Here is a 17,066-nt window from a genome sequence, read left to right on the forward strand (position 1 = left end):
TCTTCTTCTGCACAGTATTTTCAATCAAGCCATGGTTCTTTCTAGACAAAATTTTTTTTTTGGTATCAGGGATTGAACTTAGAACTCTGTGCTTGCAAGGCAGGCATGGTGCTGCTGAGCTAAATCTCCAGTCCCCTAAATTTTTAACACATGGGACAACAAACCTGAATAATAACCTGGATTCTCAGTGAGATTATTAATATTATTATTTATTTTTTAGTAATGGTGCTGATCCTGTGGTAGGCACAATTTCAGGCACTCTCTCTGGCACAAATAAAGTAATTCTTAGAAACCTTCCAGTGTGGTGGGCACAGAGACCCCCCTTTTCTGTGGTGTCACTTTCTGAGCTTTCAGTTACCCTTGGTCATCTGCAGTCTGATACAGTACATGGAAAATTCTGGAAATAAACAATTCATAAACTTCAGTTAACAGTCTATGCTATAGTTGTTCTACTCTATCATTAGTTATTGTTGTTAATCCTTTGTTGCACCTAATTTATAAATTAAACTTTACCACTGATCTTTCTCCTGTGTATTCTGGGCATGAATTGGACCCTGAACATTCATCCCATGGAAATGCATTAGAACCAAGTCACTTGTTCCCCCAGCCCCAGCTGCTTCCATCTCCCCAGGGACCCGACGCTGAGGTGGGTTCAGAGCAGTTACCATCAAAGGGATGCCTCTGCTCCACGTCGGTCTCATCCTCTGCGAGGATCACCTCTTCTGAGGAGGAAGAATACAGAGTTAAGCTCCCATGTCTGGAGGACTCTCCTGGGACAGGGTCCCTTAGACTGGGAAGACGAGTTCCTTTCCTGATGGTATAACTCAACCAGCCCAAAATGTGCTGCTCAATTGTTCTGGCTTCCAGCCCCATCTTGGTAGCAGTATCAATGGCAGACTGCTATGGCTGGGATGTGGTTGTCACCCAATGTTTCATATGTCGGATGCCATAGTGTGGCAGTGCTGAGAAGTGAGGTGACCTCAAGGAATGGGGCCTAGAGGGAGTCCTTACGTCATTGGGGGCATGTCCTTGGTAGGGATTAAAATAGTTTCCATGGGGCCTCAGAGATTATCTTGCAAGAGCAAGCTGTTACAAGAGTGGACTTGTCCCCAAATCAGCCCTGGCTTCCTGTTTGATGATGTGATCCCTCTTTCTCTCGTAAGTGTTCACACTATGACAGCATAAGGTCCTCACCAGGTTGAGGTAATACAGGCACCATGCCCTTGAGCCTCTAGATCCTCTTTTCTACAAAAAGTTACATGCCTCTGTATCTTGTTATAGTAAGAAAAGATGAACTAATTCACCAACATCATCCCTACCCCACCTTAAACTCAGTACCTCCACCTTAGCCTATAAGCGCCTCTTGATCTAGTCCTTCTCACTTTTCTCTCCTCCTTCTCTTTCTTCTTTCTTCTTTCCTCCTCCTCTCTCCTTTACTCATTTTGTTCCTGCCACACTGGCTTCCTTGCTGTCTTCACTACACTGCTGCCCCACAGCCTTGGCACTTGTGTTTCCTCTATCTGTGACTCCTCCCAGCATGCCCGGAGCATCCATTCCCACTTCCTCCAGGTCTCTGCTCAGACATCACTTTCTCAGACAAGCCTTCCCTAATCACCCTGACTCCATCTGTTCTCTGATTCCTACAGTAAGTCTCGGACTTACGAACAATCAAGTTGTAAACTTTCACAAATATGAACGGACGTCCTATTATGAGCATTTGTAGATGGAAACAAATTGTAGAGGTAGCACATGTCTACCTTACCATTTTTAGGTAACTGTAAAAGTAAAAATAGTTTATTTACAGTATTTTCGTGTGTGTTTGGTTTTTAATGTTTTCACTGTATATTTGATTCAAAGGTGTATATGACTCACTTGGTTGGACTTAGGAACAAATCTGCCTTACGAACATTCTCCCAGAATGGAACTCATTCCTAAGTTGAACTTACTGTGCTTTGCCTTATTTTTCTTCTTGGCATTTGCAGACACAGCATGAAATGTATTTATTTATACTTATTTATTTGTTTTGTCTCTCTCAAGAATGTCAGAGCCCTGTGGGCAGGGAGTTGGTTTATTTTGTTTCTTACCATATTCTCAGGACCTGGAAGAATGCCCGGTACACGGCACGTGCCCCTTAAGCGTTTGCTGGATGGATGAACAAATAAATATGTGCCTACTGTGAGTCAGGAACTGTTCTTCCTAAGTGAGCTAGTCTGGACTATCTTCCTGAAGAGTCAAATAACTCTGTGAGCCCTTCATACTCACAGGTTTCACATCCATGGATTCAACAAACCATGGCTTAAAAATATTTGAAAAAATGCATTTTCATTAAACAGGTGTAAACATTTTTGGTCATTATTCCATACACAACTCAGTAGAGCAACTATGCACACAGCACTTACACTATATTAGGTGCTACAAGTCATCTAGAGATGATTTCAATTCTGTGGGAGGATATGCACAGGTTTTATGAAAATACTACTTCATTTACTATAAGAGACTTGTTATGGCTTGTGTCTAGATGTCCTCCCAAAGCCTCATGTGGTCACGGGTGGGACTTTTTCAGAGGTGCCTGGATCTAGTGTGTGATGCTGGAATTGATACATGGTGCAATGCTAGGCTTAAGGGCACTAGGATTGAAGGTGTGAGTGTTAAGTACCGCCCTCAGTAGTCTGGATGAGATAAAAGGGGGAGAAAGATGCTGATAAAGTCCCTTGTTGCTCTGCTACCTTCTATCTACCATGAACTGTTGCCCCTCTGCCATGTGCTGCCCTGCCTTGGAGCCAGTTGATTATGGACTGAAATCTCTACAAATTGTGAGCTAAATAAACCCTTTCCCCTTTAACTTTGGGTGTTAGATATTTTGTCTCAGCAAGGAGAGAAAGTAACTAAGACAGAATATGGTACCAGAGAAGAGAGGTCATTGCTGTGGCTCTACCTGACCATTTGGCTTAGGAGGTTTTGGAGCTGGCTTGTGGGAGGGCAAAGAGTTAGGAAAGGAGGTGCCAGCTGAAAAAGCAGAGCTGGAATGCCTTAGGCTGTACTTGATGGGAGATTCTAGTCAGACCTCAGAAGACCAGAAGGCGGACAGAAATCCTGCTGGTAAAGACCAGGCTTGGGAGGTTTCTGCTGGGAAGAAGAACTGCATTGGCTTTTGGACTCCAGATAATGTGTGTTATATTTGGGCAGAAAACTGGTCTGCATTTTGCTCATAACCAGGGACTTTGCCTGCAACTAAGATTAAGTATGGTGGACTAATTAATCTGGCAGAAGAAATTTTAAGGCAGTCTAATGTTGAGGCAGTGGCATGGCTGCTGTTGGGGGCTTTTAGACAGATTTACGTTGAGAGTCAAGAGCAAAGAGCCCAGCAGAATGATTTAAAATATTTTGAGTTTGGCCAGAAAGGAAGCTATAGTAAAGTGGTAGACTGCAAAGATGGAGCAGAGGAGATCCTGATTGCTGAGAAAGAACAGGAGAATAGAAAAGATGGCCTGAGGGCATCACAAGACGCAGCAGGACTCCAGCCTTTGCAGCCTCAAAATTACAAAAGTGAAAGACGTTGCTTTGAGAAGAGAGCCCCAGAGTACCATGTTCCAGAATGGTGGCAGCCTAGGGAAGTTGTTCTTCAGGATTTGGTTCACAGGCACTCAACCCCTACAGCCAAGAGGGAAGGAAGCCTGGCTACTGCTCCAGCTGGTGGCAGATCTTGGCATCATCCACGTGGCATTGGTTTTAGGTGCGTGCAGAATGCAAGAGTTGTGGCGCCAGGAAGGCTTCTACCCAGATTTCAGATTTCAGGGCCACCAGGCAGTGTGCTTCTGAGGGGACAGTGTGTGAAGCTGTGAGAGTGAAGCTGAAGGTGCAGTGGACACCCCAGAAATTTGGAGAAGCCAGAAATGTGGATTGTCTGAGGTAAACTACAAGGAGGGAGCAGAGCCAGCCCAAGAAAGAAGCCAGGGGAGCTACAACCACCTGCAGCGCTGTAGGGTGGAGCTACCCAAGCCCTTTGGAGTGCACAGCTTGCCACAGATTGCTGGGGATGCTGGAAGTGGAACTGTGAAATTTAATATTTGCCCTGTTGGATTTTGGCCTTGTTATCTCTCTAAAACTTTTAGAAAGGAAATGTCTGTCTTCCATTGAATGTTGGAAGTGTTTAACTTTCTTTTCATTTGTACAGAGCCTTGAAGCTAGGAATTTACTCAGAGACTTGGGACGTGGACTTTACAGCAATGCTGAAACTGTTAGGACTTGGGCAACTCTTACAGACAGACTAAATGTTTTTTGCATAAAAGGATATGCATGAGTCTTTGGTGGGGGGGCAGGGGCAGAATGTTATGGCTTGTGTTCATTTATTTATTTTGGTACCAGGGACTGAACTCAGGACCTTGTGCTTGCGAGGTAGGCACGTTGCCACTGAGCTAAATCCCCAGCCCTATGGCTTGTGTCTAGATGTCTCCCCAAACCCTCATGAGGTCACGGGTGGGACTTTTTCAGAGGTGGCTGGATCTAGAGTGTGTGATGCTGGAATTGATACATGGTGCAATGCTAGGCTTAAGGGCACTAGGATTGAAGGTGTGAGTGCTAAGTACTGCCCTCAGGGATCGAACTTGGGTCCTTGCGCTTGCGCAGCAGGCGGTGAAACCACTGAGCTAAATCCCCGGCCCTATTCTGGATTCTTGTTGCTAAAATTTGGGACTACCAAGTTAGGTCCTTTTTCTCTCCTTATCATGATCCTCTCCTTAGGCTTCTCCAGACTGCACATGGGACTCTGCTCCACGGCCTGGCATTTCTGCTCCTGAGCCCCAGGATGAAAGGCCCCACCTGCTTTTGAGATCCACTCCATGTATCCATTGAGCTCGCGTTCAATCTGTTGTTGCCGCCTCAGCTTCAGAAAAGCCCGTCGGTTTTCCACCCGTTCTCTTTCTTTGGCAAACTCTCTGTCAAAGCACAAAAAAGACAGGGTCTGCTGCTTTGGAATTTGTAAGAAGTCTCGCATGCGTGTGTGTGTTTGTATCTAGGGGTTCACTGGGGGACTATGGTTTTCAACAGAATCAGTTTTCTTAGAGAAGATGAGACTATTAGAGGGCTGGGTATCTGCCAGTCTCACACTTCCCAACATCTGCAACCAGCTAGAGGAAAAAGGAGCACAAAACTCTGCCATGCCAGCCACTGATGACTACACTCCATTCTTTATCCCTGGCCAAAAATTATTTTCAGCCCTCCTTTAAGTTAGGACAAAAAGGCATCAGCTGTGGACTTCTGTAGCACCCTTACTTCCTCTTTGAAGGCCCTACCTCGTCTTGTTTTTTCTCTTCCTCTTCCTGTTCAGAACATAGGATGTTATCTTGTGAGCACGAAGCAGCCATTTTGAGACCATGCTTTGCCCCTGAGGTTGGGAGCTCCTCGTAAGGATGTCTGAACGGAAAGCTGGAAGAATCTGTGGCTGTTGATAGCATTGTGCAGCCACCACACCAATCCAGACTTCTTAGGTCAAGAAATACAAAGCTTATTTATTTGTTCATTTGTGATACTAGGGATTGAACCCCGGGATTTGTGATACTAGGCAAACACTCTACCACTGAGCTATATCCCCATCCCTAGAGAACCCATTTATAATTAAGCCAAAAATAATTGGGGGATTTGGGGGCAATTTGTGTCAGAAAAATACATTTTTGGTTGTATTCTATGACTAGATTTGGAAAATGAGAGAGAAGGAAACCCACACTATTTTTTTGGTTAAAAAATGTGAATTACAGACAGTAAAGCCCCTAGGAGCTCCCTTCACTGGTTTCCCCTAGCAGTAACAACCTGGGCATCTGTCAACGGCAGGCTAAGGTCAGTTTGGCTGACTCCAAGCAAGGGTCGAGGCCTGATATCTGCCTGACGAATGAACACAAAGTTCTGATGGCTTCTTCCTGGGAAGAAGTTGACCAAGGAGGCGTGGGGTGGAGGGATGCACAGCACAGACTCACCCTGATAGCACACCCAGCACGAGGTTCAGCATAAAAAAGGAGCCGATGATGATGAGGGGGATGAAGTACAACCAGTTCCAAGTGTTCCCTGAGGCATCGTTGCTCTGTGGGTGCAAAGAGGGAAAGCAGGTGAGATTACAGTGGGCTCTGGAGGACCTGACAGGCAGGAGAAGGCAGAGCTTCAGTTCTCCCGAGGTTGTGTTGCAAACTTTCCTATAGAGTCCTGGAGCTCTGGAGTTCCAGAGAGGGAAATGGGAGGGTGCAGCCCAACCGGCAGGGGAAATCCAGAAGTACCATCAGAAGGGAAGAGCTCTGTCTTAGCATGACACGGTCTTCAGAGGACTTGGGAACCAGCACAAAATGTGAGAGGACTTTCCAGAAACAGAAAGAAATAAAAATCTCATTTGACCCAGCTAGTCCCCTTGAAGGTATCTTCCCCAAAGAGTGAAAGATATCATATTACAGTGATCCATGCACACCCATATTTATAGCAGCACACCTCATAATAGCTAAATCGTGGAGGAGGCCTATATCCCCATCGACAGGTGAATGGATAAAGAAAATGTGGTATTTACACACAATGGAGTACTATTCAGGCATAAAGAAGGATAAACTTGAGTCATTTGTAGAAAATAGATGCACCTTGAAACCATAATGCTAAGTGAAATAAATCAGATATTGACGGTTAAATAGCACATGGTTTCTCTTATATAAGAAGCTCAAAGTATAGATGATTTAAAGAGCAAAATAAAAGATGATAGGAAACAGAGAGACTCTGTGGAGATGTGAAGGGTATTTGAGGGTTGGGAGAGATAGGAGAGAAGGAAGCGGACAGAGAGGTAAAAAGGATCAAGATGTGATATGTATCTGTACCAATTCCCCAAGATGAATGCGATTATTATGTACTGCAAACTTGTGCTAATAAAAAAATAAAATAAAACTTCAGACAGTTTCTTTAAAAAGAGGAAGGCAAAACCATACTGGAAAGAAGAAATAAATCCCAGCTTCCCTCCCATCTCCCTATACTGCCAGTCTCCCCCTTAGTGGAGGTGCATGGCCACAGGCTCTCAGCCTAGTGAAGCCACCAAGCCAGACGGTGGCGCTGTGAGCCTTTTTGTGAAGAATCTTCCCCTACATTCCCTGAGGCCTTAATACCAAGCACAAAAAGCTCCCAGAAGAGCCCAGTTCAATTCTCAAAGGGGAATAATTCCATAAATAGAACATTCTGTAAAAGAGAGAACAGGACAGTGCAGTAAGAGGGAACTAAGAGGAGGAGGAGGAGGAAGAGAGAGAGAGAGAGAGAGAGAGAGAGAGAGACACTATAAGAATGATAAAACCAGCAGAACATTATGTGTGATGTTGGTCACAAAATATGGTGTTTAAATTTAAAAAATCATTACAGTAAAAGACACATTGCCATGAATGTCCCTCAAAAGACTCCTCCCTTGCATCGAGCACACATATCCCCATCATTCTTGTCATTTTCTGAAGCAGCTCTAGAAGTTGTTTTGTGGGTGTCATTAGTTGTGTTGTGGCTCTCTTGATGTCCTCAACTGATTCAAAACATTTCTCTTTCATGGTCATTTTGACTTTGGGGAAGATCCAGAAACCATACAGTGCCAGATTCAGAGAATAAGGTGGATGAAAACACACTGTAATGTTTTTATTTGATAGAAATTGCCATGTACATTTTGAATCACCTCAGGACATAAAGGAAGCCATGAAAAGACACTCACAAAAAAGGACTTCCAGAACTTCGGAAAGTGGCAAGAATGATTGGGTAAGTGTGTTCAAAGCAAAGGGGAAATTTTTTGGGGGTGACTGATGGCATTGTACCTTACTGTAATACATTTTTAAACATTCACTGTATTTTTGCTCACACCTTATATATTAATTCACTTAAGTCATCTGCATGATGTCCCTGTGTTATCATCCTGCTCATTTTACAACTGAGAAAACTGGGGCTCAGAAAGAACAAAACCACTAGTCCAGAGTTACAGCGCTGGTCAGCGGTAGACATGAATTTGAGCCAGACGCCCCCCCACCCCACTCCAAGAATTGGACCGCTGAGCATGGGAAGTCTTGGCTCCAGCCACTAGGGGGAGCCTCCCAGGCGGTCCTCAACTGCACCTCCTGCAGAATGCAGAACTCCAAAGCATGGCTTTTAATGCTCTTTTGAAAAAAGAGCACAGGGCTGGGGTGAAGCTCAGTGGTAAGCCCTTGCCTAGCATGTGTGAGGCCCTGGGTTCCATCCTCAGTATTGCAAAAACAAAAAAAGCAGCCCTCAAAAACCCACCTATGATGCTGCAGCTGCCCAAGCTGAAATGAGAACCGACACCCTCCGGTGTTGGTGAGGTTGTGGAGCAGCAGGAACACCTGTAGGCTGCTGACAAGTGGTGATGCTGTGTATCAGTTCTGTGCACTGCTGTGGCGAATAATCCCACACTCGGAGGCTTCCACAGCAGAAACCTATCTCCTCACAGCTCTGGAGGCAGGAAGTCTGAGATGGAGGTATCAGCAGGGCTGGCTCCCTCTGAGGGCTGTGGCTGAGACTCTGTTCCCTGCCTCTCTCAGGCCCTGTGGCTGACTGCCCTCTTGTGCTCCCCGGCTTAGAGATGCAGCACCCCATGCTGATCTCATCTTCTCAGCCTGCTCCCCAAGCATGTCTCTGCCCACGTTTCTCTTTATAAGGACACCAGCCACGCTGGATCAGAGTGCACAGAATGAGGACGTTTTTCTTTTTGCAGAGCTGGGATGGAATCCAGTGCCTTGAACATGCTAGGTAAGTGCTCTACCCAATGAGCTACAACCCTAGACCAATGAATAGGTTCCCCCCCCCCCAATTTTTAACTTTACTAGTACATGTACGCAGTGCATCACATTCCTTGTCGGTACATGTACATAAAGCATCTTAATTATTTTTTCCATCTCCCTCCCCTCTCCCTTCTCCCCACTCCCTCCATCTCTTGGTTCCTTTCCTTTTGCAAATAATCTATCTCCCTATTTCCTATTATCGATCTTTTGGTCTTTATTTATACTTTGGGTTTCTCATAAGAGAAATCATGCAGGGCCAGGGATTTAGCTCAGTGGTTCCTGCACCTGCCTCACAAGCGCAAGGTCCCAAGTTTGATCCCCGGTATCAAAAAATAAACAAAACCAAAGAGAAACCATGCAGTATTTAAGTTTGTGTGTCTAATTTATTTCACTTAACATTATGGTTTCAAGATGCATCCATTTTCCTACAAATGACTCAAGTATCCTTCTTTACAGCTGAGTAGCACTCCATTCTGTGTAAATACCACATTTTCTTCATGGACACATGGGCCACTTCCAAGATTTCCTCTTTTCCCTGAAAATAAGACCTAGCTGAAAAATAATCAGCCTTAAAAATTAGAGATCAAAAACACCAGCCCCGATCAGCCCATCCTTGCCTAACCTGCCATCACTATTCTCTTGCTTGGTGGCTACTCTGTAAGGCAGGCATGTATTGCAAACATGCACCGATAAAAATAAAAATTAAAGAAAAATAACAGAAATAGTTAAGACAGGGCTGAGGTGTGGCCTGGTGGTGAGCACTTGCCTAGCAGGTGTGAGGCTCTGATTCTATCTGCAGTACCACAAAAAAGGGTTAGGATGGTTATTCCATGTTACAGGCATTTTATCATGCAGAAGAGAAAACAGACAAACAAACAAGGGAGCCAGCTTTCAGCACAGACACAGACCACAGATGGAAACTGATTCCCGATCCCAGCCCACACCGTGTTCTGGGAGGCCCTGAAGAGCCTGCTGGGATAGGAAGGGTGAAATCCTGGCAGCTGGCTCTGTGCTGTTCCTTGCTTGCTGCTGTGGCTGCTTTGGTTTCTTGTTCCAATTTCTCCAGGTTAAATATAACCTGAGAGCAAATCTGGGCAGCAAGAAGCAAGAAGCTGGTGGTCAGAGGTTCCCCGGAAGGAAATGGGCAGGGGGCAGGACCAGCCAGGCAGAAGTCATGGTGGCCCCTCCATCTTGGGGCTGCCAGTGAGCCCTGTGCCTGCCCAAGTCCAGGTCCGGATGGTCTACGGGCCTCTGGCAGTGTGACGTGCTGCCCAGCACAGTGTGACAGAAAGAAACTTGGCCCTGTTTAACCCATTTCACCCTCTCAGGAATCCCATGAGGTGGTATGTAGTCATTCCCATCCTCCCAGGTGGGGAAACTGAGGCACATGGGTGAAAAAAGTAGGTCCACTGCCCTGCTGTGATCTGCATGGAATCTCCCTGCAAAATATGCAGAAGTCCTGCCAGGCACACACCACCCTCTAAAAGAGCAGCATGTCTATATTTGGTGGCCCATGCCTGTAATCCCAGCATTGGGAGGCTAAGGCAGGAGGATCACTGTGAGTTTAAGGCCAGCCTGGGCTACACAGTAAGTTCAAAGCCAGCCTGGACTACACAGTGAGACCTTGTCCAAAAAACCAATAAAAAGTTGAATCCCTAAGCCCAGGTACCTGTGAAGAGCAGGGGTCATCTGATTAAGAAGGCCCTACCACAGGACCTTTGCATAGCTGTCCCCCTGCCTTGAGTCTTCCCTTAGATTGTTACATGGTTCTTTCCTCACCTGCTTTAGGTCTTTGCTCCTTCTTAGGAAAGCCTCCCCAGATGCTCTTTTATAGTCCCACCCTTTAGCTTTGATCCTCTTTTTCCTGTTTTTATTGTTATTTTTTTGTCCTCGGCACTTCATTACCTAGAATATACTTTACTTATTTCTCTTGTTCTGTTTCTGCAGCTGGATTATCAGTTCTACAAGGGCCAGGGGCTTTGGCCTTTCTGTTTCCTATTGTATTCCCAGCCCCTGGCACAATGTTTGGTACATAACTGGTGATCCACAAATGTTTGTTGAATGACTGAATAAGAGGTAGGTCTGAGTTTCCAGCATAGCCTAGCTCCCAAGTGAGCTGCCCTGTGCACTTCCTTGCCTAGGCCTGGGGCTCAGCTGCTTGATGTTAGAGATGCTTTTCCCGTTGTGAACTTAATTCCACACTCCAGATTTAGCAACCCACAGGGAAGATAGTGGCAGAGGCTTGGGGTAGGTTTGGACTAGGGGAGGGAAGTGGCCCAGTTTTGCATCGTGATTTTTAGGCACCAGTGCAGGGTGTGGCCCTCTCACCTTGGTTCTCAGTGCCTGTGGGGGTTCAGGTTAAGGGCAGGTGTGTGCCGAGCCTGGGTTCCAGGAGGAGCCTGGGGAGAGAGCTCACTTGCAAAGCCCACTCCCCCACCAGGAAGCCTGTCACCCTCTCCAGCCAGACCCAGGGGGATGCAATTCTGCTTGGTCTGTCCTCCAGTGCTTCTGGCACCAGGGCAAGCCAGCCTGTCCCGGTCTCTGAGTGGCCAGCTGAGGACCCAGGACAAGTGTGGCCAATGAGGGGTGAGTGGGATGACAGTGTTTTCGGAGGTGGCTGCTTTATACTGAGGTCCCAAGTGACTGCTGCACTCAGCACGTCCCCTTCTGGCCCCGGGCACTAGTGTGAGCAGGAGTACATACGCTGACAAAGCCATGGGGGCTTTGTTACTGCTGTGGGATCTAGCTGCCTGACTGATATACACCCTGCCATTTCCATGGCTTGCTCCTCTACTTTTTGGTTTTTCTCAAACTACACCTCCTTAATAAACTTTATATGAGTCTCATGAGGTAGGTGAGGAAAAGAGTTTCTCCTGTATTACTGATGGGAAAAATGGACACCCGTCTGGAAAGGTCAAGTTCAAGATCACAGTGCACCAGGTCTTTCACTCTCTGAGCCTCTGCCTTGATGACTTAGTTACTTTTCACACTGCTGAGACAAAATACCCAACACCTGAAGTGAAAGGATGACAGGTTTACTTAGGCTCACAGTTTGTAGAGGTTTCAGTCCATAACAGGCTGGCTCCAAGGAAGGGTGGTGTGGCAGAGGGGCGTCACAGTGGAGAAATAGTTCATGGCAGGTGGAAGGCAGCAAGCAAGCAACAAGAGACAAGCCATGGCCACGGCAGCTCTCTCTGTCCCTTGTATCCAGGCTGCCTGCCTATAGGGTGGGTAACACTCACACCCTTAATCCTAGCATGCATCATGAATCAATCCAAGCATCACACACTAGATCCAGCCACCACTGAAAAGCGCCACCGATGATCACATGAGGCTTTAGGGAGACATCTAGGCACAACACTTGACCACAACACTCGACCTTTCCTTTGCCCTCCTGACCCCCCGTATTGGGGATGGAGGCCAAGACCTTCACACTGAGTCACATCCTCATCTCCTTTTATTTTTAAAATAAATTTTATTTTATTTTATCCCCCACCCCCAATCCCTCTCATCATCTCCTTTTTAAAAATATTCTTGAGGGCCAGGGATTTAGCTCAGTGGTTCTGCCACCTGCCTCGCAAGTGTAAGGTCCCAAGTTCCATCCCTGGTACCAAAAAATATATTTTTTTGAGACAAAGTCTCAATAAGTCAGTAATCTGTCCAGGTTGGACTTGAATTTGGGATTCTCCTGCCTCAGCCTCCCAGAGGTTTGGGATTACAGATGTGCCCACCATGCCTGTGTTCCCCTTGGCTTGACTGATTCTTTCTCACTCAGCCTTGCTCCCCTGGTGTCCCCCTCAGAGAAGAGCTCTGGGAAAAAGATTTGTCCCTTCCCACAGCCCAGCCAGACATCCCTTCACCAGCACCTTTCACTCTCTGAATCACCTTGTCAATGTATTTTAAGATCACACGAAGATCAGTTCCCAGGGGTAGGCATTTTTTCTGTCTTGGTCCTCAGTGCCCAGAACAAGAACTGCCATGTAGTAGGTGCTCACTAAGCACATAGTAGGTACACATTAAGCATTAGTTAAATGGTGATCACACATAATCTTGAGATCTGCTTGTGGATTGTTTAAATGATATTAACAACAAAAAATGGATTTATCTTGATAAATTTGATATTTTGATATATTTGATAGGTTAATTTTGGTAAAAATTAACAACAAGAAACAAACAGGGTGTGGACAGCACGGCTAGGGCCAGACCTAGCATCCTGGGGAATGACCCACTGATTCTTTCCTCTTTCACCCTTCACTGCACTTTTGTAGTATTTTGTGTTTATCACAATAGGCCCATGGGAGCCTCGGGGTGAGGGAGGCACTGATTCATCCTGTTATCACTGTGCCTACTGTGGCTCCTGGCACTGAAGTGGCCTGAGATAAATACTCAGCAAGCCAGCTAAAGGCTGAATCCCAGCCAATACCTTCAGTGCCTTTTATTTTATGGTTTATTTTTCTCTATTTTTTAAAAAAAGCATGGCTCATTCAGAAAAAAGTACAGTGGATTAATAAAGAAATAAATAAAGAAAATACTCTCAGTTCAAGAGAACACCTGACTCCCCAGTAAATGAGGAAAAAGTGAGGTGACTGCAGAAAAGCTAGAGCCCAACAGTGGACTGAGGGTGGCCGTGTGTCCCGGTTTATACCTGTGACAGATCACAGCTTTGCTGTTAATTATTCTTTGAGTCCTCTTTCCCCCATTCACTCTCAAAACTGCACCGGTTGGATAGTAAACTGTCTGGGCTCCCTGCCTGTGGAATCTCCTGGCATCTCCCTGGCCTTGCCAGCTCACTTGTCCACCCTCACTCACCCTCCACAATCCCTGGGCAGCCTCAATGCTCCTCACAGCATCAGGACACCCTGCCTCATGTGCCACCCACTTGGGCTGGCCTTCCCTGAGCTTCCCATGTGGCTCCCCTCACCTCCTTCAGAGCTTGTCAGGGTTACTGCATCCTCTTCCCTGGATAATCCATGAGCCACTGACTGCTTTTTTCTTCTTAGCTCTCACCATCATCTAACACCATCTCTAATGCCGAGGCCAACAAACTCCAGCCCACTGACTAGCCACCTGTTCTGGTAAACTGAAGTCTGATAGGCACACAGTCGATTACTCACATGTTTTTTCTATAGTTGCTTTGCCCTGTAACAGGTGACTGAGTAGTTGGCACAGAGTTTGTATGGCCCATCCAAAGCTTAAAATAGTTAATGTTTACTATTTGCCCTTTATTGCCCAGATCACCTGGTTTCCCCACTAATACATCAACTTCTTGGTCCTGGAAGTGACTGAATATAGCAGACACTGAGAGTGTAGCTGTATACAGTAGGCATTCAATGAATTATTGTTGGATGAATGAGGGATGACAGTCCCCTCAAGTCAACTGTTTTGATATTGGACAAGATAGATATCTATGAACGAGAGAAGGCTACAGCCAAAGATGATTTCCAATTGTTAGTGACTATTTGCCAACAAATATGCATTTGTGAAAATCAGCTAAGCATGGTTTTCCTGTTTTCACACTGATAATAACCAAAGGAAAGAAATAGAGAGTAAAGGAAACTCACAGAGAAAAGCACAGAGAGGGAAGGAGAGAAAGAAGAAAGGAGAAAGAAGGAAGAAAAGGAGAAGGTGGAAGTAGAAGAAGAGGAGGAGGAGGGGGAGGAAGAGGGAGAGGCAGAGACAGAAAGAGAGAGGGAGGGAGAGACAGAGAGTGTAATCAATAGCGCCCAGTGCTGGGTTTGAATCCTGACTTTAACACTACTCTCTAGGGGATCTCAGCAGGTCACTTCACCCCTGTGAGCCCCAGTTTCCCGAGGAAAACATCTAAAACAACTCCTCTCACAAGGTTGGTTTTTGGGTCACTATTGACATTTGGGCTGATTGTGGGAGGGGCTGAGCCAGACACAGACTGTGAGAATTCCAGTTACCTGCTACACTAACCACCTGCAAGAATTCTAGTTACCTGCTAAACTATCACCTTTGGGACTTCAAGCTACCTGCTAAACTATCACCTCCTTGGGATTCCTATTCACAGCACCTGCTCAGATTACTTGTGAGAGTCTCTCAGTTTCAGATGGGGGTGGGGTATTCTTGGGGGCCTGAGGATAGAATTCACTAAGGAACATGGATTTGTATAGAAAATGGTGACTCATTTACATTTCCTCATTTTTACCAGAAGTGGGATATTTTCTTCCATTATGAAAAAAGGCAGCAAGTGCCAGCAGCATGGGAAGAACCAGAAATACCACCACCAACAAAAAACATACATAATGTAGAGATATCGTGCAAACCTTTTTAAAGTTAACACTGCCATGAAATTATAAGACTTATTTGACCTGTCATTAGGTCTGGTTGTCAGTGTGTTATAAAACAGCACATCCTTTGAACTACATAATAAATCTTTTTTTTCCCTTTGTAGTACTAGGAATTGAACCCAAGGAGTGCTGAACTTTATCTCTAGCCCTTTAAATATTTTTAAAATTTTGAGACAACATCTCTTTTGTTAAATTTCCCAGGCTGGCCTTGAACTTGTGATCTTCCTGTCTCAGCCTCCCTAGTACCTGAGATTATAGGTATGTACCACCATACCCAGTACTAATCTGTTTGTATTTTTTAATATTTTGATAACAATTGCAATTTGGGTTCCTCTTTTTTCTCATGTCTTTTATTTAGACCTTTAAAAGCATGGGACAACATGTTAAGAACCTGTGAGATAGACTCTTCCATTTCTAATCTTACATCTTTTTTTTTTTGTGGTAACAGATGAATTCTAATTCTAGCACCTGAAGCTATATAAGGTGAGTGTTATAAACTTCATGGGACTGTTGTACACATTCAATAAAGTGACAACTATGCGATACCACTTAGTATCTCATCATCAGAAATATACTTTTGATTTATTTAAACACAATCCACACAATTAAAAACAAAATCAGAAACCATCATACAATTATACTAAATTGTCAATCAAAGGTTTTACACATAATACTTGACATAGCAGTCAATACCTAGTGGGGGGTCCTGACAGCAATGCAGTCTTGTCCTGACGCTCTCTACTGGGAAGATTTCTCGAGTAGGGCCATGACTGGCTGAAGGTGGACACAACCAGGACCAGATTGGCAAAACAGGAATTTTGGTTTTTTTGGTACCAGGGATCAAACTCAGGTCCTTCCTCTTGTGAGGCAGGTGCCTGAACCACTGAGCTACATCCCTGGCCCCTAATCTTACATCTTTTCTACCCCAGACTTTGGAGAGTATTTAAAGAAATTGTTCCTTGAAAAAGCAAACCTCTTTTATGCACTCTCTCTCTCCCTCCCTCCCTCCCTCCCTCCTTCTTCTCTCTTCCCCCTCTCTCTTTTCTCCTTTCCCATATCTGTTTCCCTGGGACAGCTCAGGTCAGAGAGAAAAGGAAATCACAAGGGTCTCACCCTGGTACTGCCATTCCCTGGCTGGGTGACTTCAAGCTGGCCACTCAATCTTTCTGAATCTTATCTATGACATAGGGACTAATACTCTCTTCCTCACAAATTTTTTTTTTTAAATTCTGCTGTCCTGGAAATTGAACCTTGGGGAAACTACCACTGAGCTGCATCTCCAGCCCTTTTAATTTTTTATTTTGAGACAGGGTCTCACTATGTTGCCCAGGCTGGCCTTGTGATCTTCCTGCCTTGGCCTCCCAAGTAGCTGTGATTACAGGCATGTGCTACACCTTGCTCCCTTACAAGTCTTTTAAAAAATGAAATTCTGGCTGGGGATGTAGCTCAGTGGGAAGGCCCTGGGTTTAATTTCAAGTACTGCATGACCAACCAACCAACCCACCCCTTTATCTTCATAGCTCCTCAGCTTTTCCATCAGTGGTCCTTTTCTGTTCTGGCTCCCACACATTGCACTTGGTGGCTGCGTCTCTTTAGCATCCTCTGCACTTGGACACTTTCTCATCTTCTTTGTATATCAAGACCTTGACTGCCTCACAGAGGGCTGCCAGGTATCCAGCACAGTGTCCTCTCATCTGGATTTGTCTGATGCCTTGCTTGTGACTCAACTGGGGTTATGAGTTTTTGGGAAGAAGAGGGAGAGTGACTTCCTTGTCATCAAATCCAGGGCCTTGTGACACCCACATTGATGGGGATGCTAAGCTCCATCACTTTGTCTATCAGCTTTTCCCTTTTCTTTACTCTTTGGAAGGGATAGATTCCATCTCTTTGGACAGTGTGTGTGTGCGTGTGTGTGTGTGTGCGCGCGCGCGCGTGCGCGTGTGTGTACATGTGCTATGGTTTGGATAAGGTT

General features: G+C 45.5%; 1 protein-coding gene across 8 annotated transcripts in view; it reads right to left on the bottom strand.

Annotated features, from left to right (window-relative positions):
- Cacna1a (calcium voltage-gated channel subunit alpha1 A) overlaps positions 1-17,066 on the bottom strand; it is a 306,123-nt gene that overhangs the window by 89,470 nt on the left and 199,587 nt on the right. For all 8 annotated transcript variants that reach the window (XR_015447494.1, XM_004872432.3, XM_004872431.3 and 5 more), the window contains exons 9-11: positions 5,970-6,073; positions 4,819-4,934; positions 666-722 (exon numbers count right to left, since the gene is read on the bottom strand). Coding sequence is in view for 7 of the 8 variants with exons in the window: in XM_004872432.3 (XP_004872489.2) it covers positions 666-722; positions 4,819-4,934; positions 5,970-6,073 (277 nt within the window). In the remaining variant the exon portion in view is untranslated. The remainder of the gene's footprint in view (positions 1-665; positions 723-4,818; positions 4,935-5,969; positions 6,074-17,066) is intronic.

The sequence above is a fragment of the Heterocephalus glaber genome, unplaced genomic scaffold (assembly GCF_053883595.1).
Source record: "Heterocephalus glaber isolate CG9 unplaced genomic scaffold, H.glaber_assembly_v1.0 deba00001760, whole genome shotgun sequence".
NCBI lineage: Eukaryota > Metazoa > Chordata > Mammalia > Rodentia > Bathyergidae > Heterocephalus > Heterocephalus glaber.